General features: G+C 37.6%; 1 protein-coding gene across 1 annotated transcript in view; it reads right to left on the reverse strand.

Annotated features, from left to right (window-relative positions):
• The window catches only part of Drp1 (dynamin related protein 1), a 117,178-nt gene that overhangs the window by 21,178 nt on the left and 69,106 nt on the right, over positions 1–26,894 (reverse strand). The window contains exons 13-15 of the mRNA XM_071656136.1: positions 26,532–26,573; positions 13,526–13,723; positions 9,846–9,899 (exon numbers count right to left, since the gene is read on the reverse strand). Of these exons, the coding sequence (XP_071512237.1) occupies positions 9,846–9,899; positions 13,526–13,723; positions 26,532–26,573 (294 nt within the window). The remainder of the gene's footprint in view (positions 1–9,845; positions 9,900–13,525; positions 13,724–26,531; positions 26,574–26,894) is intronic.

The raw sequence follows: 26,894 nt of genomic DNA on the forward strand, positions 1-26,894 counted from the left end.
ACCTGATCTAATATACATTATTCTGTTGTATTATTCCTATGATTCTATTAGCATTTAAGCTGGCTGAAGCCTAAGGCATTTCCTACAAAAAAGCCTTCATACACAATACGATACAGCTTACCTGTAATACTAATTCAGCTAAAAGTAAGTCTATAAAGCCCTTGCTCCCTAGGTGCAGCATATCTACCTCATTCTACTTTTGACAGTGTTTAATAAAGGAGCAATTAGTGATACCTCTACCATCAGCAAAGACAACCATCTTTCAATATACATGACTACCAAAAAGCTAGTGTGTTATTAGTTTCCTTTATCGCACAGGCACCCAAGCATCACATGCAATTGTAACTATTAATTTTGGTGTTAGCAATCACATTCAGGAAGCAATTCAGTTAGTCAAGCATCATATTCATGATAACAGTACAGCAAATACTCTTATGAACATTCACTGTCCATTGCATAACTTCAATACCCTTTTGTAAATCTACAGAATGTATGATATGTAATTCCCAATTTTAAAATGCTTGTTATTCTCTTAATCCTTTAGATGATTTTTATGAAACAAATTGTTTATCAGTCAGTGTTTCTGAAATCTTTCTTCAGACATGGATCATACTTCTACATATGTTCCTTCATTTTCAACACATCTTAAGATAAACAGGTATGTTGGCCAATCTATCTATATATATTTCTAACAGCCATTCCCTCTAAGAATTCCCATCAAAGGGGAGGCCATAGAAAAAGTCTCCACTTATCCCTGTCCTTACATGCTTTCCCAGCATACATCAATCCAAGCTCTCTCGCACCATCTCATACCAACCCATTTAATTGTAATATCATACACTCTCCTTGTAAACTCCCCAGTTTGCATTTTTTCTCAGTGGAATAACATCAATATTCTGTATCTCATGTGGGCATGGTCGCATGACACTTTCCCAAGAAGATGGCTTTATAAAAAAGTTGTGCATGAGTGGCCTGCTTGCAGTTCAGACTTAACAGCCTGCAACTTCCTCCTGTACGGCACAGCTAAGAAAGTTCTATCACAACAAAGGTAAAAATTTTGATGTACAGGAGTAAAGAAATGAACATGTTTTCAATTATGTTCCAGAATGTAAGCTGCACACAGAAGTGGCTAACATACATGCTTGACTAATAAGATATGCTGAAAATACAGAAGCCTGTATGGAACTGTGGTGTGTATGTGAATAAAACCCCCTATAAATATTAAACAATTGCACTTTGGGGGAGGGGAAAAGAAAAGGGGGGGGGGAGAGACTAATAAATATTCTAAGCTAGGGCATTACCAATCATACACCTTGTAAAGCTTAATTACCCAGAATTTTCTTTGTTTACAAAACTCTAAAGCTGGAATATATTCATAAAGCATCAATTGCCTGTACTGTTCCATCTAAACAAGGACAAATTCCCATATATCTCCTGGTTCCAGGAGTATCTAACGAGCAGTTAATGGGATGCAGCAACTAAAGCACCATTTTTACCTTCACTCCAAAGATATACACAGACAGCCTGTACATAAAATAACTCCAAAACAACTATGACTAAAGTGACTCTTCGATGTTATCAGGACACTACTTAAAAAAATCACTTATTATTCAATTTGCATAAAATGATACACTCTAACTCACTAAACTGGGCAATACATTTTTATAGGATTTTTTCAAAAACAAAATAAAGATTCTATGTAAAACATTCATAAAGGAAGTCATCATCATATCTTTTTACCTGCAATCAGTACAGAAGAAAACAATTACATATCTGCTTAAATTTTCTAATGAAAAAAGAGTAATACATTAATTTCTCATTCAAGTTAATCTATAAAGTCATGGACAGATACATGTGAGATCACTGCAAGACTTTCTGGACACAAAAATTTGAAAAACTTGTCAAATCAACAGGTGGCCAACTGGCCTAATGTATGTTCCACCAGAGTTGTGCATGCCTGTCTAAAAGTTCACGTTGTCAATGTCCTATCACATCAGTTTAGGAACATCCAGCAGCAAAATAATCAACAGAGTGAGGCAGACATTACAGTTAACTACTGATGAGTGAAATAAGGGACTTATCTTTCGAAGCTTCTTTTATATAATGGACAACTGCTCTCAAGAGATGCCTAAATTGAGAATAAGCCCCACCTAAGGAGGAAGTCAGAAAGACTTAAAAAATCTTTTTTCTTTTTCATACTTGTTCACTATTTCCAGCATGAGTGAGGGAGCATCTAGAAAAGATGACAACCTTACCTTATAGGTAAAAAGAAATAAATATTTAACTCTTTCCTCTATCACTTCTTTTGGAAAGTAAGAGGACTTTTGGGCCACATGCTCCTGCTCTTCCTAGTCACCTTCTACAACACAAAGGAGACATGTTGGCAGCTTTTTCTCTCCCCTATCCCCAGGGATAAGCACAACTGGAAGAACTGTTATATCAACAAGTGGATTCGAAAACATACATGCACTATAGTTTTGAACATGTCTGTTAAAAATAGTTTATCCCATTAGTTCTTACAGGAAAGTAAGGGTCTCTTGTATACACAGTACACAGCACACAGACAGAGTTCAAAATAATCATTTCATCGTTAATTCTATACCCACTTTCAGTGGGTCCATCAAGTGCAAACAGCATAAACCTTACTGTCATCAGTAAAGCCAGTAATTCAGAACATAAACAAAATAACCAGAAATCTAAATGTGTACAGGTCTTTCACCATGTTCAGTGTGTAATGAACAAAAGAGAAGTATTGAGATAAACTGCCAAGAGGGTGCTCTGAACAATGGTATGTACAGCCCTAGTAGAACATGCACATTGGGTGATTCAGCCTTTAAAAATTATATAATTTACATTTCCGATTAATTTCCTTGTCTAGAGACCTTACTAGTGGACTCACAATAATCTGTTCAGTCAGTAAAAGATTTCCAATTAAGATTTATGAAATGAAAATGCTGATGAGAAATAAGTTAACCTTTTGTAAGTCCTTCTGAAATAAAGGGCATAATTATGGCAGTTTTCATTATATTCTAAGTAAGAAACAGAAACTGAAAAGTCATAAATATCATAAAAGAAAGAGGCAAATATAAAATAATAACATGCACATAACCCAGTATGAAGTTCATTGCAATAATTGTGTGGAATCTTTTATCACATTTGTGATAGATGAATGTGATAGATAAGATTTTCAATCTATTTTAAACTTTTCTAATTCATGATGAATATCTAAGTCTTAACATATATAACTTATTCAATACTCTAACACAGCTTAGCTGCTGGAACATGTTATGATCAGTTTGCCCAATTCAGGCATGGATCTATATCACTGTAACACAAATTTCCTGAATAAAGCAGTCTAGCCATCCCAAGGCAATCTGCTTTCAAATTCATCCAATAAAAACTCTAATATGAGGCGAACCCAGTGAAAAGCAATTGTAAAAAAAAAGGAAATCAACCAATTATGTACCTAGGTTTCACTGCAAACTACTCTGATCACATTGCCACAGCCACTGTCAACAATGAATACATGATGACTAAATAATATGAACATATACTTAGCCACTCACGGAGCAGGTATGAGAGCAATATTGTGTACTCTGTGATAAAGCTGAGGATAATCTCTTAAAGTGAAACTAATTCTCGGCACCTTACACAGCTGAAAGACATGTCAAATCATATTGGGCTTGTCATCCAAAGAGGGAGGATGCCACCTCGTGTCTCAGTGCTTAAGCATTTATGAACGATCAAGATGGTAACTGAACACTATTTGAATAAACATTCACTCATGAAGTCTCTGACTAATAACATCATAAAAAGAAGTTACTGAAAATGCTACTAGTTACATTCAGGCAGTTAATATATATTTCGAAAGTTTTCAGCTTGCAGCAATCTTTTCAGATAATAAAGGTGAATGACAAGAGATGATCTAAACACCAGAGAGAACAAATTCTTAGCACGTCGATGATAACTGCTGTAGGCATCATGCCAACATGAACTACATTTAGTGACTCAACTCACTAATGATTACAATAACTGTGAGGTTAGAGAATCTTTTCACAACCAGAAATAACAACAGCCATTGAGTCATTTAAAATTCAATGGATATACCTAGATCCATATCATGAGTAATCATTATGAATTATTACAATTCAAAAGATAAAAAAATTTCTCTTTTCTTAATGGCTTAACAAATATATTCTATTCTTTGTACTACAATAATTCATTTATTGTGTTCAAACTGTGATACCATTTCCTTAAACTGAAAATGTTTGACTAATGATGGATCCAATGTACGTTCATCATAAAATCACCTTACAAAGAGAATATGCTGGAAGAAAACTTAGATACATTTGGCTACGGATGGAGCAAAAGTTATGTATGCGGGTTGTAATATGAAAAACACTGTATTCAACATCATAACATGAGTAATAAAACAATCCTTATGGAAAAAGTTCATTCTCTGCAAATATAGTAAAGGACACCTAAAACTCAAATACTAAAGTGTGCTCTCTTCTTAAAACAAGGACGTTCTATTCATCTCACAGTATTTGACAATCAGGAAAATCAATCCAACCCATGCGAGGGGACAAAAATTATATCAAAAGATGCATTTGTAGGTAGCCAAAATGTTTTTTTAAGTAGTTGAGAATTTTCAGATTTATCTAATCTGTGGAAAGCACACAAAGAGTTGTACAGTACACTCGCCTCTTGTAGAAATATCAGTATGAAATGAATGCAGGGTACAATGTGCACCAGGGATGCAAGGCTGGGGATAACTAACAATATAGAGCAAAATCATCTTGATCTGGTGATATTCTTTATCAAGGACTACTAATTCATCTTGATCTGGCGATATTCTTTATCAAGGACTACTAACTGGATCTCACTTGAGCTGTCACTGGGTGAAAATAAGCAACCTATGGTAGGCATAAACATTTTACTCAGGTAATCTGGTTTCAAGTGATATTAGTTCAAGTTATATGTCAAGCGAGGAAAAGAGCAATGTTTAATTCAATGTCTATCTATCTATGTGTATATGTACTCATCCCCAATTCTAAACAGACTCTCAAATTAGTCATGCACAACGATAATCCACACCTAATGTTTAAAATGGAACATGAACTTCCACTTTCAAAAAGTTGTTTTTATATCAGATATTCTAAAAATCAAATCAAACATGAACTTCCACTTTCAAAAAGTTGTTTTATATCAGATATTCTAAAAATCAAATCAAACATGAACTTCCACTCTTTACTGAGTTGTTTTATTTTTCTATTTCAAAAATCAAATCAAAGTGAGACAGAAGCTTTCATCCACACTTCCTCTCAACAAATTGCTTCCACTGCACCTTATCCATAATCATTCATCTGGTGAACTCACTTGAAATATCCCTTGCCTTATTCTATCAGTTCTTTCATGCCATCTTTCCATGGTCTGCCTCTTACTGTACCTTGTGCTGTTTTAAATCATCTATACATTCACCATGATTACACCATTCTAACACTTTATTTCTTCACACCCCATAACCTTCTCACTTTTTCATTCTTTACTCCATGTATCTTCTAAATTCCAGCTATAATAAAGAAGTTCTCCATCTGTACTGCTTTTACTTCTGACCTATCCTAACCTATATAAACTGTAGTTCCACACTAATCCATCAGAAATGGACAAAGCACTCTTTCACACAAGCTTCTAGCACACTCTACACAAATCTATCTCCATTCACTAGAGCTACCAGGGTACCTCCAACTTTTCTTGACAAGCTAAACTCTCTTCTGAAGTTCAGCTTCTAACTATCAACCTTACTGAATATCAATGCCGAACATTTGCTTTCATCCACAATTTCCACTTCTTCACCAAGCACAATATTGCACAATATTCTGCCCAACTTTCACAGATGAGTTTTACTTTTTTCTTTTTTGCATTCACTTTCAGCAAGCTCTGCCTACATAAGCCATCAAGCCCACCAGTCTAGCTAGTGCCATCATCACATCATCATCTGTTCCAGTCATGGACTAAAAGTCCACATCACGGCCGGGCCTTAATTGAAATCTAGAGAATTATGAAACAAAATGAAAAGACAAAGGGAAGCATTTACGAATTTTGGAGGAAGTGAAAGACCTGTACTGTAAAATGTGCCAGGTCACAGTTATTGGGAAAGACATGAGAAGGTAGAGAGTTCCAATGCTTTGACAGGTTGGGAAAGAAGCAGGTATCAAAATAGCCCACTCTTGAATTGCTGATGGCAACACAATAATCATATGATGCAGCAGCTTGCCAAGTATTGCGTGGTCTAGCTAGTGGTGGGGCCACACAATCAGCCAGCTCTAGGGAGCAAAAATCAAAGTAACACCTATAGAAGAAGGAGAGTGAACCTGGAAGTTAGCCTGAGACAGTTTCTGAGTTGGGTCACTTTTGACTCAACTCTGTAAAATGAGCATACAGAGTTAGAATCCTTCTAAGTGCGAGAGCAGTATTCCATACAAGGATGAATCAATGCCTTGTACAAATGGAGCATCATCCGATGTCACATAATGCCTCATCTACCAAAAATTGGCTTTAAGCCACTGAAAGCATATCTTCAAGCCAGACTCCCCATCTTGCATTCTTTCCACAAACCTAAACACATTAATCTGTTATGAATCCCCCACTCTACCAGATTACAATTCATTCCCTGTTAAACCAAATCTCTCATACAACCCCTCATGTCTTTATTCCATCCATCTATACTACGTGCAATCACATTCATGTAGTTTTCTCAGGAGCCCCTGGTTTATCTCATGCGGGGGAGAAGTACAAATAAAATTTATCCCACAGCCACACTTAGTACATGCAAAATAACAACAATAATGTGTCCTTGAGAAATAGGCTTCAAAACAATAACGAAATCACTGAACATATGAGAAGTGCCCAGTAAAATTTGCTGCAATGTTATTCTGCTGAAATCTTTCCTACTTGGCTGGCATATACATGTCTCAGATCCAGTGAGTCATCAGGTGACCCAACCTCAATGTAGAAAAGTAGGCTGTACAGGGTGATATAGCTTAACATGTTTTCCATCAGTTTAGGCCGTTTTCTTCAAGTTTTACAAAAGTAACTGACAGGAAAGGAAGATTTATTCACTAAGAAAATTATCTGAAGGTATGATACGAGGGATAATTCATCTCCAAGTTAACTCTTCTGAACAAAACCTTTTTATTGTGCTCCTAGCATGGCCCAGCTTCAAATGACTACGCACCCTTGTAATGAATTATACTATCTTTGCAACAATTAACCATCAGAAGTTATTGGGTATCAAAAAACTCTTGCTTTCTCATCAATGCAAGACATGAGGAATTGATGAGGTATCTTAACTAAAGAATATTGTCAAAATATGTGGCTGTTATAAATCTCTGCAAAGTTCTTAGTCCTGAACTTTAAGCACAAAGCCTAGCATCAATGCCACCTACAGAAAATGGTTATGACTTAAGATAACCCTCATGATTCACTGTAGATATCTTTATCAGTGCATTAAGACTGAGTGTGGCATGAATTACAGTGCATTCTATTCTCTTATCGAACACCTTATGAGAAGTGCAAGAAAATTAAGATTAGTATGGTACTTTGCTTTAAGAAAGATTGAGTGACCACGGGGACTTCAGATAAAACTCTGATACACATATACAAACATTTACTCTACACCTAACACTTCCATCCACACTTACCCTCAGATATGTTCTATCTCCATTTCATGAGTTCTTAAATAGCTTTCAAAAGTTCTCTGTGCACACTGCTTATCAAACGGTCAGAACTTCCTTATGTACTTAGCTTTCCTATTCACATTCAAAATCCACGAATGCTTCATACACTTTCTTCTTCATAAAAACTTTCTCCAATACTTGTGCAAAACTCTAGGTCTACCCCTCTTTTCCCTTCCTAAACCCAAAAGTTCTTCAACTATAGGAGGTTCAATGCTCCTTTCAATATAGTAAATCACTTTCCTACCATACACCTTGCTAACTATGCCAAAGAGACTTATTCATGTGCATTTCTTACAATTACTTTTACTATACCTTTATTCACATATTCTATTCATCTATATATCTATATCAATGACGACCATTCCCTGAGGGAACTCACATCAAGGGGGTGGCCACAAGTCTCTACTTGTTCTCACTTGCCTCCCTCACATATGAATTCACAAATTCATCTTTCGTTATATCAAAACGACTTTCCTACCTTTGTAAGGTAGTACCCAAGAAGAGACAATAATCAAACAGCCTCATTAGCAAATACCCAGTCTCTAGCTGTCATATCCAACAATATACAGCACTGACACATTCAGTCTCTAGCTGTTTAATACAATGTGCAGTAATGACACACCCAGTCTCTAGTTGTCACGAACAACGTAGAGCAATGAAACAAGTTCACAATCTAAAGCCAAGCCCCACAAACTACTTCATGGTTTATCTTAACTGCATTATATGCCTCAGTTCAGCTAATCAACAGCTTAATACCTTTTCATATTACATATCCTTCTAATTGTTTCTGTCCAGTACATGCCTCTCTCACTCCTAAAGGTTCAGGACTCCATACCCCAAAACCTTACTTACTCCATCCTTCCATCTCCATGGTCTAACCCTTACCCTTACTTCCCACACTTCTGACACACAACTCCTCTTTGTCAGTATCTCTTCACTCATTCTCACCATATCTATCTATACTTAATACCTGTTCCCTTTGGGAACTCCCTCAAGGTGGTGGCCATGGTAAAAGAATCTCCATAACTAGTGAACTCCAGTACCTCTATTTGGCCTTCAGTGCTGTACCCTTAACAGGCCACTGGCAGGGGGCAACTCTAGCACAGTGTTTTCTGAGGCTCCTATCTAATGTTCCTACCAGCTACTTCTTCCTAATGCTTCTACCTTTTATTGATACCTACTGCTCCTATTACTACTACCTACTGCTCCTACCTAGAGTTCCTCATCACACATCTAAACCATTTCAGCAAACCCTGATCAGCCCTCCCAATCATACTATGCTTACTATCACACCTCTCACTGAAAATGTCATTGCTAACAAAATTAAACCACCTCATTCCCAGGCACTTCAATTCCAGCACATCCTCCTCTTCCTTTCCTTTTCATTCAAAGGCCAAGAACTGCAAATATGCAATAGTGTCTGACCTTTCTAAAGAAGTTACTGCCTTTCCTTAGTTGACAGGCACATAACCACTTACACACGCTTCTATGCACACTTTCCAGATTCACTCTACATAAGTCTCACCTACACTCTTTACCACATTGCTCAATGTTTAATTTATAAATCCATCCATCTATATCTGATTGCTTCTCAGCCTTTTGTGCCTCACCCTTAACAGACCACTGGCAGAGGGCAACTATAGCACAGCATTTGCTGAGGCTCCAACCTAATGTTCCTACTGACTACTACTTCTACCTAATAATATAAACCCTCTTTTCTATTCTCTAATAGCTTTACTGTGCTATTCACTACCTTCTTTGTAATGTTTTCCTCCTCCATTCTATCTGTACTACTACTCAAGACTATACAGATAGACGGATCTCTTTCACCATCATCATCAGTTTCTACTTTGATGTACTCTCTCCACCTCCTAAAGATTTCATCCTTTGTTCCCCTGACTCACCCAATACCTTACACAGAAAATCTGAGTATGGACTCATAGAAACTTGGGCCAAATAGCTTCAGTTCTACTTCACAAATATGATAAACATGCACAACATGTTGAAAAACTTAATTTTGCATCTACTCTACTCTTTCAGTCTTCACCATACCTCAAAGTGTAACAGCTACAATCAAATATGAAGAAAGCAAATAAAGACACAAACCTCTACTCCACCAGATGGATTAGTGAAAACTTGATAGGCTGACAATGCTAAGAGCTAAGCCCCCAGTGACACATACACATGCACACACAAACAAGAAAGTTACACGTGTGTCATTAAAACAAAACAAAAAATCATAATGACAGAAGGCAATTATAAAATTCTAAAGTTAACATTGTAAAATGATTTCTGTAATGACAAAATTAGTTTTCATTTACAAAGTAATCAAGCAATTAATGATTAGCCTTTATGTTAATTCAACCAGTAATGAATGAATAAATATTCTTATACCTAATCCAAAATAAACCATAAATATACAGAGGAATGGTGATTGGGAAAACATGGCTTGAGGCATAGACATATGAGAGTGAGTGGGGCTGGTGGCCATAGTTAATAGATTACATGTTATCTGACATGGTTGAAAAGGAGAGGATGATGGATGGAAATGTCCTAAGAGAGGAAAGTGTTCAAGAAAAGAGGAAATGACAACCATGTGAAAAATGCCTGGATATTGTCCTACGTGCAGAGATACCAAGAGAGACTGAGTAAGAGTAAAATGATACTAGGGTAGTCAATGAGAAATAATATATTAAGGAAACAGTGCATGAGTGTGTAGGTGAAGTGTGTGCCACATGAAAGGTGGGATAGGGGCATATAAGAAAGGGTAGATAGTGGTACGATGACAGTTAATTACAGGTGAAAAAGAAAAGGATGGCATTTGCAAGAAAGGATTACTAAAGAAAGTGAAAAAGGTAAAGAGAAAGATGCAAGACCTATTAAAGAAGCAAAAAACTATAATTGTACTTGAGAGGGTACACTGGGAGGTAGTATTTGGAAAGACTGCTGAATGTGTTAGATGATATAGAGACATATGTGATGTGTTTGCGAAAAGGTGGCATGTGAAGTGACAGTCATACTGAATGGGATGCTGAAAAGAGGGAAGTGGTGTTAGCCTTTAGTAAGATAAAGAGTGGGAAAATATCAAGAGTAGATGAAACCACAGCTGTTTCTCAAGAAAGACGATGTTGTTGCATGGCCCAGTGTGAGATACCTGAAGACTGATGGAGTGCATGTCTGGTGACCTTGTTCAAAGAAGAGGACAAAATTGAATGTTCAAATAAATATGAGTAAGTTTGTTGAGTAAAGATGGCAAGGGACAAAGGAGACATATTTCAGAGGGTGGTGTCAACCACATAGCAGCTGAATGAAGAAGAACAATGATGTTCCAGCTATGTCAAAAGCAAAGAGGCTGATCTATAATATCCTGGAGGTGGTGGGGTATGGGAGGTGAATCAGTTGTTGTTGGATCATAACAATGTTCTGGTGTATATGTATGCAAGAATGGGGAGACCAGATTAGAGATGGAATGATGGAGTGAAAAAGATTTTGAGTGATCGGGGCCTGAACGAGCAGGGGGGTGAAAGTTTGCAAGGGATAGAGTGAATTGGAATGGTGCGTACACTGGGGTCGACGTGCTGTCGATGAACTGAAGCAGGGCATGTGAAGCATCTGTGGTAAACCATGGAAAGGTTCGTGGGGCCTGGTTGTGGATAGGGAGCTGAGGTTTTGAGGCATTACACATGACAGATAGAGAATGTATGTGCTCATTCTTCGTCTGCACTAGTGCAACCTCACTAAGACATGAAACAGAGATCAAGTTTGAAAGAAAATATATTGTCTCATACATGTTTGCCATTTCTTTTATAGCACCCAACACAAAACATGCCCCATTCAAAGGCCATCTTGGGTGAAAGGAAGAAATTAAGAGAAAAAGAAGACAGACACTAATAAGGATCATTGAAGACACTAGAAACAACCCCTTGACAATGATATGCATAATCATGTGTATGGTGACAGAATCCACTGTGGTCAAACATAAAAAAAATGTGTGAAACAAGGAAAGACATACAAAACAGATGATATCAAATGATGTGGACACTTCACATTGGTTAATAAAATAGTTCAAAATGATCCTATGGTCTACCTAACTATGCAAGCAACATAAAAAAAATTTTGACTTTACCCTCAAAATCATTATTTTGAGTTCTAGCATCTACAATGACAGAAATAAAAAGTAAATAATAAAAAAAAAAATTTAAAATATAAAGACATACATATGTACAAACACAAATTTTTTTTCATACTTGTCTTCCATTTCCTAAACAGCAAACTAGCTCCAGATAGACAAAAAATTACCACATTTGCTCACATCCATTTTCTAACTGTCACGTAAAATGCACTGATCAAAGTTCAATAACCACAGCCAAACCCTACACATATTTCTATGGTTCCCCTCACCCCTTAATGTGCCTTGATTCAGCCATTTGACAGTGCATCATCCACTGTATACCACACTATTCCAATTCACTAAGTTTCATGCACACCTTACACTTTCCTGCATGACCAGGGCCCCAATCCCTTGAAACACCTTTTGCACCATCCTACCATCCAAGTGTGTATCCAGAATCTGGTAAAAGAGGGGGATTGAGGGCTAATCATAAACTCCTCAAGGTAACAATAAAAACCTCAAAACAAGAGTGGTTTGCAGGAACTCATTGTATCTTAGAAATCTTAAAGCTTTCAGAGATGCATGGATGTTAAATCAAATCACTAATTTTTCGTTAAACACATTCACCATCTACCATGTCAGCAAGGTAGTTCCTAGAACAGATGAAGAAATGGTCTCTTTCACTCACATCCACTTTCTGTTATGAATAGTGCACTAAAAGTAAAGGCACCAGTTAACAATCAGGTCCCTTAGACCTTTCACTGGTTTCCCAACTGCTTCACATCCCCTGGTTCAGCCCAAGGAAAGCATATCATCCCATGTAAACCAAAATGTTCCAATTTGTTCTACCCATTGTATGCTTTGCACCTTCCTGTATGTTTAGGCCTCAAGCCTTCAAACCATCTTTCCTTTCATCTTTCCACCTCCTCCTTAGTTCCCCATTTTCCTTGCTCCCTCAACTTAGTCATCCTGTCCTCATTCATCTTCTTCATATGTCCATACCATTTCATCACACTCTTTTCAGCTCTCACATACATACTCCTATTAACACACCTCCCTTGTACTTTATCATTCTTTATTAAAAAAAAAAACACTTTACACTGCATATTGTTCTCAAGCATTTAATTTCCAACACATTCATTCCATCCTTTTCATTTTTCTCTTAGGCCCATGCCTCACATCCATATAGGACTAACATACTATCAAAAACATTCATCTTTGCCATTGAAGACTGTGATCTCTCTTTCCACACATTCCCCAGTGCACCTAAGACCTTTACCCCCTCATCCACCATATGGCTCATGTCAACTCCCATTTGCAACCATATCCATTCCCAGGTATCTAAAACACTCCACTTCCTCCAAGTTCTCTCCATTCATTAGTTCAAACTACATAAGACCTGTCTCTTTTCAGTGCTAAACCTTATACCCTTGCTTCTATTCACACAGTGCATTACCCTGACCTCAACTTTCTATACGTACACAGATTAAACAGCCATGGTGATATTACACACCCCCTACTGTAGATCCAACTTCATCTGGAATCACTTCTTGCTCACACGCATGCCTTACTCTTTTGATAGATCTCATGGCTTCTAATAGCTTTCCTCCTACACCATATATATGTAGCAACGAATGTATACCGATAAGTAAATATCAAAATTCATCAGTCTTACCTGATGAGTGGGAGTTGAATTTGGTGAAGTTTCTCGTGACTGTTCTTTGCTTGGCCCAGTTGTCTCTGCTCTAGGTCCAGCAATGAGTGATGAAAACCAATTCTGATTGTTTGCCTGATCTTTGTTATTGACAGACATTGCAGTATCAGCTGTAGCTGAGCGAGGCAGTACTTGGTCACTCACAGGTCGGTTTACATTCTGTGCAGAATATCACATAGTATTTCAACTCCTTACACTAAGGTAACATCTGGTACAAAATGTTTGAGAAAAACACTATCAATGTATACAACATGCAGAAGTGCCTAATTTCTAAGAACTAGTAGACGCTTAAGCAGCAGGAAATAGTCAACTTCTATAATTTGCCATAACTAAAATATCAACTATCCTATGCCTGAAATACAACACACTCCAGTGACTTATCCTTCACAATGTAACATGAAAGTTATTTGCAATCAAAGTAAATGAATTTTACCATTCATTTACATGTACAAAATTTATTTCAAGCATCAAAGAGGTAGCGCCAGAAAACAGATGAAGAAAGACTCATCCACTCGCATACACAGTAAACCCTTGATTCAATGGACTAACCAGGGGAGGGGGGGTGTCCTTTAGTGTCGAAAGTCTATTAAATCGAGAATGTAACCTATGGGCCATTCTTTAATACAATACACAGTTCACACACTTTCTTTTAACTCCTCTATCACTTGATGCCATTTTGAATTGTAAGGATTGCAAAATTATCTACTAAACAAATAGTCGCAATTTTCTGTATACAACTTGACTGCATGGTACCTTGAAGCAGACTGAGACCAAAAACAAAGCAAGTAGACCCCACACTACCAAAAACAAGTGTGATATGAAATGTGCATAGTGAAGCAATTGAGATTTTGATTTTTTTTTTTCTTTAAATAATGAATCAATATATCATTATTTGCCCAGTCCATTAAATCAAAAATCCACTAAAGCAGGGTCCATTAAATCAAGGGTTTACTGTACATATATGCACATATGTGTACATTTACATATCATTTATATCTATCATACTTAGTCGCTGTCTCCCATATTAGTGAGGTAACACAAGGAAACAGATGAAAGAATGGCCCAACCCACCCACATACACATGTATATACATAAAGCCCACACACGCACATATACATATATATATATATATATTTTTTATCTATCTATTTATTTTGCTTTGTCGCTGTCTCCTGCGTTTGCGAGGTAGCGCAAGGAAACAGACGAAAGAAATGGCCCAACCCACCCCCATTCACATGTATATACATACACATCCACATACGCAAATGTACATACCTATACATCTCAATGTACACATATATATACCCACACAGACACATACACATATATCCATGCACACAATCCACACTGTCTGCCTTTATTCATTCCCATCGCCACCTTGCCACACATGGGATACCATCCCCCTCCCCCCTCATGTGTGCGAGGTAGCGCTAGGAAAAGACAACAAAGGCCCCATTCGTTCACACTCAGTCTCTAGCTGTCATGCAATAATGCCCGAAACCACAGCTCCCTTTCCACATCCAGGCCCCACACAACTTTCCATGGTTTACCCCAGACGCTTCACATGCCCTGATTCAATCCACTGACAGCACGTCAACCCCGGTATACCACATCGATCCAATTCACTCTCTTCCTTGCCCGCCTTTCACCCTCCTGCATGTTCAGGCCCCGATCATATATAAATATGTATATATATATATATATATATATATATATATATATATATATATATATATATATATATATATATATATATATATATATATTCCACTTTAGCGAGGTAGCATTAAGAACAGAAGACTGAGCCTTTGAGGAAAATCCTTGCTTGGCCCCCTTCTCTGTTCCTTTCGGAAAATTAAAAACGAGAGGAGAGGATTTCCAGCCCCCCGCTCCCTCCCCTTTTAGTCGCCTTCTATGACATGCAGGGAATACGTGGGAAGTATTCTTTCTCCTCTATCCCGTATACTTTGACGCTGTCTCCCATGTTAGTGAGGTAGCGCAAGGAAACAGACGAAAGAATGGCCCAACCCACCCATATACACAAGTATATACACAAACGCCCACACACGCACATTTACATACCTATACATTTCAACGTATACATACATATACAGACATATACACATTCATACATGCTGCCTTCATCCATTCCTGCCGCCACCCTGCCACACATTAAATGACACTCCCTCCCTCCCGCATGCATGCAAGGTAGCTCTAGGAAGACAACAAAGGCCACATTCGTTCACAGTCTCTGGCTGTAATGTGTAATGCACTGAAACCACAGCTCCCTTTCCACATCCAGGCCCCACAAAACTTTCCATGGTTTACCCCACACGCTTCACATGCCCTGGTTCAATCCATTGACAGCACATCGACCCCGGTATAGCACATCGTTCCAATTCACTCTATTCCTTGCACGCCTTTTACCCTCCTGTATATCTAGGCCCTGATCGCTCAAAATCTTTTTCACTCAATCTTTCCACCTCTAATTTGGTCTCCCAATTCTCGTTCCCTCCACCTCCAAGGATAACAAATACATATACATATTCATACTTGACTGCATTCGTCCCTTCTTGATGCCACCCTGCCCAACAGGAAACAGCACAAATGCAAGAAGGAAGAAAAGAAAAAAGATAACATATACATTCTCTTCTCTTTCTCCACATCTGATTGCTGCCTCCTGCATCAGTGAGAGTGCCAGGGAACAGATGAAGAAAGGCCACATACACTCACATTCATTCTCTAGCTGTCATGTGCAATGCACCAAAACTACAGCATCCTATCTGCATCCAGGCTTCACAGATATTTTCACTTTTTACCCTGGATATTTCACAAGCCCAGGTCACTGATGGCACATTGACCCCACCAAACCACATCGTCCCTATTCATTCTATTCCGTGCATGCCTTTCACCCTCCAGCATGTTAAGACCCTGATCACTCAAATCTTTTCCACTCCATCCTTCCACCTCCAATCTGGTTTCCTACTTCTTGTTCCCTCCACTTCTAACACACGTATCCTCTTTGTTAGCCTTTCCTCACTCATTCTCTCCATGTCCAAACCATTTCAACACACCACCTTCTGCTCTATAAACCACACTTTTTATTTCCACACACCTCTATTGTCCTTTCATTACTTAATCAAAACCATCTTCCACCACATATTGTCCTCAAACATTTCATTTTCAACACAACCACCCTCCTCTGCACAACCCTATCTATAGCCCATGCCTTGCCAAGAACCTTCACTCCCTCCCAAACCCTATGACTCACTTCCACTTCAATGGCTCCATTCTCCTTCAAGTCCACTCCCACATATTTAAAACACTTCATTTTCTCCAAATTTTCCCCACTCAAATTTACATCCCAACTAACTTGTCCATCAACCCTGCTGAATCTAATAACCTTGCTCTTATTCACATTTACTCTCAACTTTTGCCTTTCACACACTCTTCCAAACTTAGTCACCAACTTCTGCAGTTTCTCTCTTGGATCAGCCACTAATGCTGTATCATTGGTGAAAACCAAATGACTCACTTTCCAGGCCCTCTCATCCCCAACAGACTGCATATCTGCCCCACTCTCCAAGACTTGCATTTACCTCCTTCAACACCCCCATCCATAAAAAGATTAAGCAACTATGATGACACCATACATCCCTGCCACAGACAGATCATTACCAGATACTCTCCTCTCTTTAAACGAGCACATATGCCTTACACCCTTGATAAAAAAATTCTCACTGTTTCTAGCAGCTTACCTCCCGCACATCATATCTTCTTAAAACCTTCCATAAAGCAATTCTATCAACCCTATCATATGCCTTCTTCAGATCCATAAATGTTACATACAAAACCATCTGTTTTTCCAGATCCATAAATGTTACATACAAAACCATCTGTTTTTTTCAGATCCGTAAATGTTAAATACAAAACCATCTGTTTTTCAAGTATTTCTCACACAACATGTATAATTATTTTACTGAAAGGGTAACGATTAGATTTTTGAAGACCTGGGATGGCTCTTCTTGGGACAAACATAACTACAGTACTTCCATAGACTTGCTTCCTCTGTCTTTCCACACCAAATTCTAACTTTTCCTTTACTTACTAATGTTACTCTTCATCAATAATCAATAACTTTGTCTTCAGATATGCTGTAATATTCCAATACTTAAGTTTTCCTTCTCACTACTTCAGCAGATGTTCCCAGACTTCACTTGCAAGTGTGAAGTGACTTTTACTGAGGCTGTATCACCATCAGTGGATGAAAAATAGTGCAGTGTCATCAGGGATCTTTCCATTCAAAAAGACTATGTCTTTGCCTTCAGATGTGCAATAAGATTCCTGGGCTAAGTTTCCCCAAAAACTCCTTAAGCAGATGATTCCCAGACTCCACCTCAAGCGCAAAGTCACCTTCACTGAGGCTGTATCATCATCAGTTGATGGAAAGGACTGAAATGTCATCAGGGACCTTTCCATACCAAAAGAGTCCACCTTAGACTTTTCCCATACAGAACACAGCCTCAGAGCTGCAGAAGCCCTATGAAAGGGGTTTTGGAACTACATGACTGTCTAATTAACTACCTTATTGCATCATAGACTTCGTTCAGTCTGGATTAGCATTGCGTGGCAAAGTGTTCAGTCTACAATGGCCTTGTATGAAAGCCTTTGTTTCATCTACAGATAATTGCAGATGTAAAAAGACCCTACTAAATGGATGGATATTTATCGAACAATGCAATAACTGGCATGGAACATCATCTAATTTTGCCTCTTCCCTTCTATACATTGTCTGTCTCTCAATGCTAAAATCCAATACAGGTAATGGCATTAAATTGTCTCCTAACCATGCTTTTTTTTTTATATCAAATAGTAAATCTTAAAGAAAAGGAAAAAAAAGAAACAACAATAAGTAGGACCAGGTCTAGCAGAACAACTGAACACAATCTGATATATTCAATCAGTTTTGAAGTATCTGAATTTTGAAACCATGAATTTCTTTCCCCTACAATAAAAATCTTAATGCACCAAAATACAATACAGTACCTACAGTACTATTCTTGCATTATACCATGAAAATTAAGGAACCATTCTTGATCCTATGCATAAATCCTTGATGGTCTCTTGATTCTTTAACACTATTCAAAATATGAGACCTCACAAAACACCTAGCACAACAAACATTTGGGGAATTGAACAAATGTAACTTTAATTCTGCCCACACATCACTTGTTGGAAAAGAATTTGTCACAACTGCCTCTTCTATGTTCTCGAGGGAGAAGTTTCTCAGCCTCTTCCTCTGAAACCATAACTAAGCTTTATCCTGAAAAACTCTTACCTCTATCTCTTTACTATGGCTGATCTTTATCATATGCAAAGCCAAATTCTGAATGCATGGGAGATTCATCCCCGTCTAAAATGTTCAAGGGTAATAATTCTCCACAAAAAGTTATTCCCAAAGGACAATTGCTTAGCTCAGACTCAGAACAAAATTTCATTCTACGTCTAAAATAAAATGGAGGCCTATTGTTGTCCAAGATGTTAATAATATGAACATTCAAAAAAGCTTCCACCATACCGGACAAAGACTCCTTAAACATCCTGATTTGCATATCTGCTTGATACTGTGTCTATATCCTGTTTCCTACGGTCATTCTGGCCTTATAAAATCCTAGAATACAGTATTCAATAAATGAGCAGGACATCATCAAGATATTCTAAGATACTTCTAAACACTTACAATGTTAATTTTGACAGAGATAACCCTCCTTGCACTCACATCTTTTTCAAGGAAAGGAACCAAAATAATTTCCTGTGCCTCACCAAACTGGTCTCTGACAACACAAATTTCTAACAGGTGGAAACATGACAGATGAATAGAAAGACCTTTTTGAGCAAAAATTTTTTCTATCACATTTGGTGTTTGGGGGCATGAAGCTCTACATTAGATATGCCCCTCACTCTAAGACCTTTGTATTTGATTCCTTCACCACCCACCCAATTCATAAATGAGTTAAACAACCACAGAGACATTACACATTTTTTAATGAAGACCTACTAGATGAACTATTCACCCTCCTCCCTTCTTGCTCACTCACATACTTTATTCTTCCGGTAAAAACTCCAAGCTGCATTTATATGTATATGTACACATTTTCAGATGAAATAATTCCAAAATCTACTACAAAGTCACTTACATGGGAGTGTCCTACCCGTGTATTCTTCTTAGGTGAATCCCAATTTCTTAAATACACTTCATGAAAATCAATTTTCTTTTGTGACTCATATTTCTTGGGGGTCTGCTGTTGTTCATCTTTTAAAGATTCTCTTAAATACATACATTTCATAAAGCTATTGTCCCATTCCAATGACTTAACTGTACACTTATTATGCTCTGGATCCAACTGCAAAGACATAATTTTCTCTTCTAAATACATTATAATAAGTCATGTACTTAATGTTAGTCACTGCAAACATGCAAATAGTGGGGGCATAGTTTTCCCTAACTGCAACAGATAAAGCACTGGTTTAAGAGCTGTCTGCTGGACATTCAAATGTATAATACTATCATGACATGTTTACACTGTCTGAAAAAGTAATACAGATAATAAAAAATTGGGGTGCCTCAGCAAATCACATTAAACCATTATACAAAAGGTGAAGAAGAAACAAAAGGTAGTGTTGAAAAATAATTTTGTTCTTAGGTTGTGAAGGCTTTAAAAATGCTGATGTGCAATGTGTTGTCACAGGATAGTTAAATGATGGTATATCTATATGGTGGATATACGATAAGTTTTCACTTGACAGCCTCATTACCTTCCTAATGGTAGTACTTCAACAGGGAACCACAATCAAGTGACCTGCTACATTAGGCTGAACAGAGACGTAGAAACATTCCCTGCCATACAATATCTTCCATACACCCTTTCACTTCTTTCTTCGTTCCATCTAGTCACACCACATGCACTTTTCAAATAGGTCATTTCCACAGCCTGGATTCTTGCCCTCTGTGACTCATTCCTTGTCCATGTTTTGGCTCATGGGTCAGGGTTAGGAGGACTATGCTGTCCCTTAATCCTCAGTTCACTTCCATGCTTGCACTTCGTTATTCTATGAAGGGACCCAATGACTTCTTCCCTATACTGCTCTCTCCCTTATCTCTCCTTTCATATCACCAAACTTACCAATGACAGCTCCTACATGCTTAAATTCTCTCATCTCTTCCAGTCTCTCTCTCTCTCTCTCTCTCTCTCTCTCTCTCTCTCTCTCTCTCTCTCTCTCTCTCTCTCTCTCTCTCTCTCTCTCTCTCTCTCCCTCTCTCTCCCCCCCATGTCCAAAGCACAATTCAGTACACCACCTTTTTTCACTCTATATGGTTTTATAAAATCTATACTTTCACTTTGTTTCCTTTCAAACATCATTACTTTACTTTTACTTGCATTTACTTTCAACTACCTATGCTTAAATACATCATAAAACACACTTACAATCTTCTGCAACTCTTCTTCACTCTCAGCAAACAACACAGTATCATCCACAAACAGGCTTGCCACTAGCTACCATATATCACTGCCACACCCCATCTCTGCACCCCTCTTTTCCAAGTTTTGCTTTCATCTCTCTTATCACTCCATCCATATATATAAATTAAAAAGCCATGGTGACATCACACAGGCCTGCCTCACATCCACTTTTGCTCAACTCTCCATCCACTCTCACACATGCACATGTAGGAAGCTCTCACACCATCCAACAGTTGTCCCCCTACCCTATATATTCTTAAATCCCACACAGCATTTCACTCAACTCTGTCATATGCTTTCTCAAGATACATAAAAGCTGCATACAACTTCTTACCTTTTGTTAAATACTTTCCCACAGTCATCTCTATACAAAAATCTGATCCACACATCCCCTGCCTTCCCTAAAACCCCCTTGTTCTTCATCTATTCTGCATTCAGTCACTTCCATCACTCTAACAATCAACATTCTTGCATAAACTTTTCCTGGTATACTTAACAGACTTACACCCCTATAATTGCTACATACAATCTTCTGTTTCCATGCTAATCTACACACCAGATGCATCCACTCTATCACACCTCCTCCATACTTCAGTATTTCAGCTGTAATCTCATCCACTCCACTTGCATTCCTACCTTCAGCCCTATTATTTCCCTTCTTATTTCTAATCTCCCTTTTTGCTATAGGCCCTTACACTTGTATCCTCTTCCTTCCATCTTCTATACCCATGTATGTAACAACTGCTGCCTCCCTCTCTCCCACATTCATCAGTTCTTCAAGATGCTCTTTTCATCTTCCTTTCACGTCCTCCTTTTGATTCAGCAACTCATCTCCCTCACTTCTCACATCATCATTTTCAGTCTTACATCAACCTCCTTCCTTTTTCGCCTCCTTCCAGTATGGTTTCTGATCATCCTAAAACATTTTACTCAACTTTTATCTTCATCTACTCTTTCTGAGTAGTTGAAGTCAACAACTTAAATCATACTGCTCATGCATACAGCTCTGCAGGATGTGGGAAATTTCCCTTGTCACCCCCTTCCTCTCTACTCTTCTCTAAACACAAGACAAAATATGCTTTCTAATGGTAGCATTTAAGCCAGTTTTCTTTCCAGTCAGTTTCAGCTTGGTGCACTAATTACATTAAACAGTAACTTACCTTGAAAAAATCTAAGTACAAGAAAAGATCATTTGTATAAAATATTGTTAGCTTGAACATACTTTTCAACCTACAAATGTATGAAATCACACGAAAGAGTATCCTGCCTAAGATGATTTCCAAGAAAAAATATCCAAAATCTCCTTGAATTTTTGGCCCAATATGTGACTCATTCAATCTGCCCATTGACCATTAAACTAAAAAATGTTTTGAGAAGAACAATCCAAACTTGCTGTACAAGAGAAAAAGATGTTTCTAGAGCATGATGGGTGCTACTGGACTCCATCTGTATGAGGTTATATGTCTATCTATCCATCTCTCCATACCTTTGATGCCTGTTCCAACTGGAACTCCCTTCCTTAAAGGGGTAGCCATAGAAAAAAAGAGTCTCCATAACTAATGAACTCCAGTGCCGCTTCTTAGCAAAGTAGTATAATTTTTACTAGACAAAAGGGGTACAATCTCGACAAGAAACTTCTTCCAAAGGAGTTTCTTGTCCTTCCTACCGACTGCAGATTTGGAGGTATCAAAGCCCCCATACAAGAGGTCCTGGGGTTTTTGATAAAAAAAATTATGACATTACGAAAATCTTGAAGGCTATGGAGCATGAAACTTACATTCTATGAACCTATTCAACTACAAAAGTCATATCAAACTTATAGTTAGGTGATACATGCAGTATTTTCCTGTAAAAAAAAAATAAGCTGTATATTTTTCCAATTTCATAACAGTGTGATATATGCAGAATCTTCCCAAACATTTCCAGTGATAGCTGTGTTAACATATTACTGTCAAAAGCCCCAACACTTAATAAACATGCAATAAAAATATGCCAAAAGAATAAGGGCAGCTTTCAGCAGGTTCACACAAAGAAAAAGAAATATTAGGAAGACTGTAAGTGGGCTGAACCAGGACATATGAAGTGATCAGGGAAAACCATGAAAAGGTTTGTGGGGCTCTGGTGTAAGTGCATCATATATCACAGCCGAAGAGTAGATGAGAGAAAATGAAGATATTTCTGTTTCTAATGCTACCTCGCTACTGTGGGAAACTGTGAACAAGCATGAAGAAGAAAAAACTGAAAGGAAGGGACAGCCAGCCAAGCACTAGCATGCCAATGAGATACAACCAGGATAGCACCAGAAATATAATAATTACTGATGCCACTGCTCTTCTCTTGGATACAGTTTCTAGTACAAAACTTAGTTACGATAATTACTTAAAAGGATTCTATATGGCTTTTTACATATTTCTCTTACTTTTCACTTCTAGTAAAGCACTGTGTAATCTGTGTGGCCCATGATCCCTCTCTATTGCACTACACCCCCTCAAACTCTTTTGCTTATAAAATAACCTGAATATGTGACAAAATTCCAAATGTTGTTAAAAAAACACTGGAGAGGGTGAACTCAGACAACATCAGTATTGGATTCAACAACATTTCAAACAAGTCTGTCTCACCAACCTCTTTTTCTATTCATTCACAAATATTTGCGGGCTTGATATTAATTTCTACTTTGTGGACCACCATTCAACTAATATTTATAATCACCTCACTTCTTTCAGAGAATCAATTAACCAGTAATATATTTCTTCACCAATAACTACAATGTGTAAAAATGCTCATACTTCAACAATGAAGTATATTTCAGGTGTAACAGACACATTTCTTGTGTGCCTTGTTGACCATAATTCTCCTAACTTTATTTTTAAAGATATATGACTCAAATTTTTGCAAACTTTTTCTATTTTCCTTTGCTTCATCTAATGTCCTTCTTATGCTATGATCTTTATGACATTCACCATTCTGCTTCCTCTCATGAGTTCTTCTGCTACCAATCTGACATGACGGAACAGAAATGTTTAACATAAACTAGTACCTCTAAGAGTGGATGATCCCTCTGACAGCAAAAACAGGGTGATAAAGCTTCCTACTTTTCTCACCTTAACAACCCCGAGCAATCATTCTCAATCATCTTTCGGACATATCTATACTCTCTTGCTCACTCATTCTTCACTATTGCAACATGTGTTCATACCTCTGAAATCTTTTGATTACACTCTTGAAACTGTTTCTTCACATCTTACACCCCATCTTCCCCTTCCCACTATAAACTCCACCATCAATGACTGAAAAGACTTCATCTTTTAAAGCAGCTTACATCCCAGGAAGTGGCATGTTCCATTTATGACAAAGTTGCCCGAAAGGTAAAGCAATAAGTATCAAAGAAGGAAAAATTTACCAGAGATTAACTTCAACATCATTTGTGTTTGTAGACTTGACTTTTGAAGGCAGAGGGGTAGTAGGAAGAGGATGGGGCAAAAGAAAATTCCACAGCTTCACTGCAAGAGGAGAGGAAAAGGTTTCACTATGGCTTATCCTTATGCAACTGATCTCCACACAAAAACTGTATGAAGAAGCAGCCAGTTGCTTTTTAATTCTGATGTTTATGTTTGCTGCAGGTTTAGATCTCATGGAACGAGTCACAGACAGACATCCCACGAAAGCTTTCTTTTGCAATATTCCCTGGAATGACTAACATTTCTTCCCATATGATGCATCTGTGTACAAAAGGCATAATGGGTGTCACTCCTGCTGGTAAAATTAAAAATATCCTCTCTTCCTTTATGAACACTTATATTTCTCATCAATGGTTTGATCTGAAGTGCTTTGCAACTGCAACCAAAACTGGTTCGTCCTGTGAAATTAAACTTAATTCTTTCTGTGTCAATTCACCTTTCCCAAGGGCTATCTCCCATCCTTAAACAGTGCATCCTTGATTTGTATTCAAGATGTGTTCCTGGAAATTTGAGTGTAAACTGAAAAAGCATGAATTAAAAACATCTTTCCACATGCACAATGTTGTAAAATGAAGATGCATTTCTGGGTGGTAATTCTTGGGTCATTTCAACCTAATCAAAGCAAATACAAACACACAGCAACTACATAAGTCCAGAGATCATGGACAGACATATACAAAGACAGATACTAAAAATGTGTTAGTTAAATAATTCAATACAAAAGCTTAATAAATATTCACATAAATTCTGTAATGAAATACATATTGTACTACCTATAAACAGAAATACACAGTGTGTTTCAAAACCTGTGAGATGCAGAAGAGGAGCAGAGAGGTTACCAAGATAATGAGGCAAGACTGTCTACGACTGTTTGTCTGTTATCTTGCAGGTTTTGTGTATGGCTAGCAATGTTTTCTTGCTTGTTGAGGAAGTTTATTGGGTTACTGCTGGCAAAGTTCAAAGTTTTCATTTGAGAAAAAGGGCAAACTTGGACCCTACAAAGTGTATATTGAAGTGTCCATTGTCAAAATTTTCTTCAAATACATTGAACATAAATCAGAGTAGTTATACCTTCAACTATATTGTCTTCTCAACCAATCTAACACCTATAATCAGACCACAGCACCATAAAACATAAGACATTGGTAGATGCATATTCAGAGGACCCAGTGACCGTACAGCAACAAGTCTACACCAACTGACCAATCTCTCATCCACATTCACTTACTTACTACTGGTGATTGTGCTTCAAACCTGTCACTTCCTGGGATCAATTTTTTTTTAAAACAAAGGAGGGAAAAGATAAATGGATGCTCAGAGGGCTCTGTCCATAATGTGAAAATGATTTTTCATCCCTTAAAACCTATCATTTTCAATGTGAAAATGGTTTTACATCCTTTAAAACCTATCATTTTCCTCTGCAGAACCCTAAGGGCATCTGCAAGCACAATCACATGAAGAAAGAAGGGCTTAAGCAAAACCAAAGGAAAGGGCCTAAACTTGATGTCAACTGCCCCCTGTTCTGGAAGCTCCTTTTCTGATGGTGGCATACTCAATCATAAAAGTTAGGTCACCCAGTTTTAAACAGATGCCTCATTAAACCAAGATATCTGTTGAATGAAAATGACCACCTTTGCTAATCTCAGGCAATGAACCTACACAGAAGCTGCTACCCTTAAATCATGGGATCTGGTATACATCCCTGTTTGTGCAAAAGAGAACCAACTTCTTTTCCTGTATCCTGTGCTTTCATTTCTACTAAAAAATGGTCTGCTTTTCATGTTCACAAAAAATTCTAATTCTGTCCTTTTACTGACATTGAGAACTTTTATCTTTCTTTTAAGGTTGAGACCCTTCAAATTTTGCATCTTCTGTTATATATATTTCCTAAAGTAAAGAAATTACTGTGAATCTCAATAAGAGCAATATACCCAGCACAAAGCACTCAAGTTAATGATCAATTAAATTATGAAAGAGCATTACCTGTTTTACTTCTGCATCCATGAATCCATCTACCATCCAGTCCTTTAAAAGAAAACCTTCTGTTCATCTGCACAGTATAACATCCATCAACCTAACAGCTTGCATTACAAATAAAATATTCATGAGTTACAAAAAGAAAAAAAAAATCAAATATAGTATGTTATACATATAACTTAGGGTCATATCATACTTTAATAAATCAACTCTTCTAATCATAAACTCAGTCTAAGATAAAACACACAAACAAAACACCATCAATATGATATTTCATTAATGTAAAAACTATGGGTTCTAAAGCATGGAAAACCATTTCTCTAAACAGGCAGAGCCCTATGAGCATCTGAGTGAGCACTTGCTTGATGA

Source organism: Panulirus ornatus, chromosome 62 (genome assembly GCF_036320965.1).
Source record: "Panulirus ornatus isolate Po-2019 chromosome 62, ASM3632096v1, whole genome shotgun sequence".
Classification (NCBI taxonomy): Eukaryota; Metazoa; Arthropoda; class Malacostraca; order Decapoda; family Palinuridae; genus Panulirus; species Panulirus ornatus.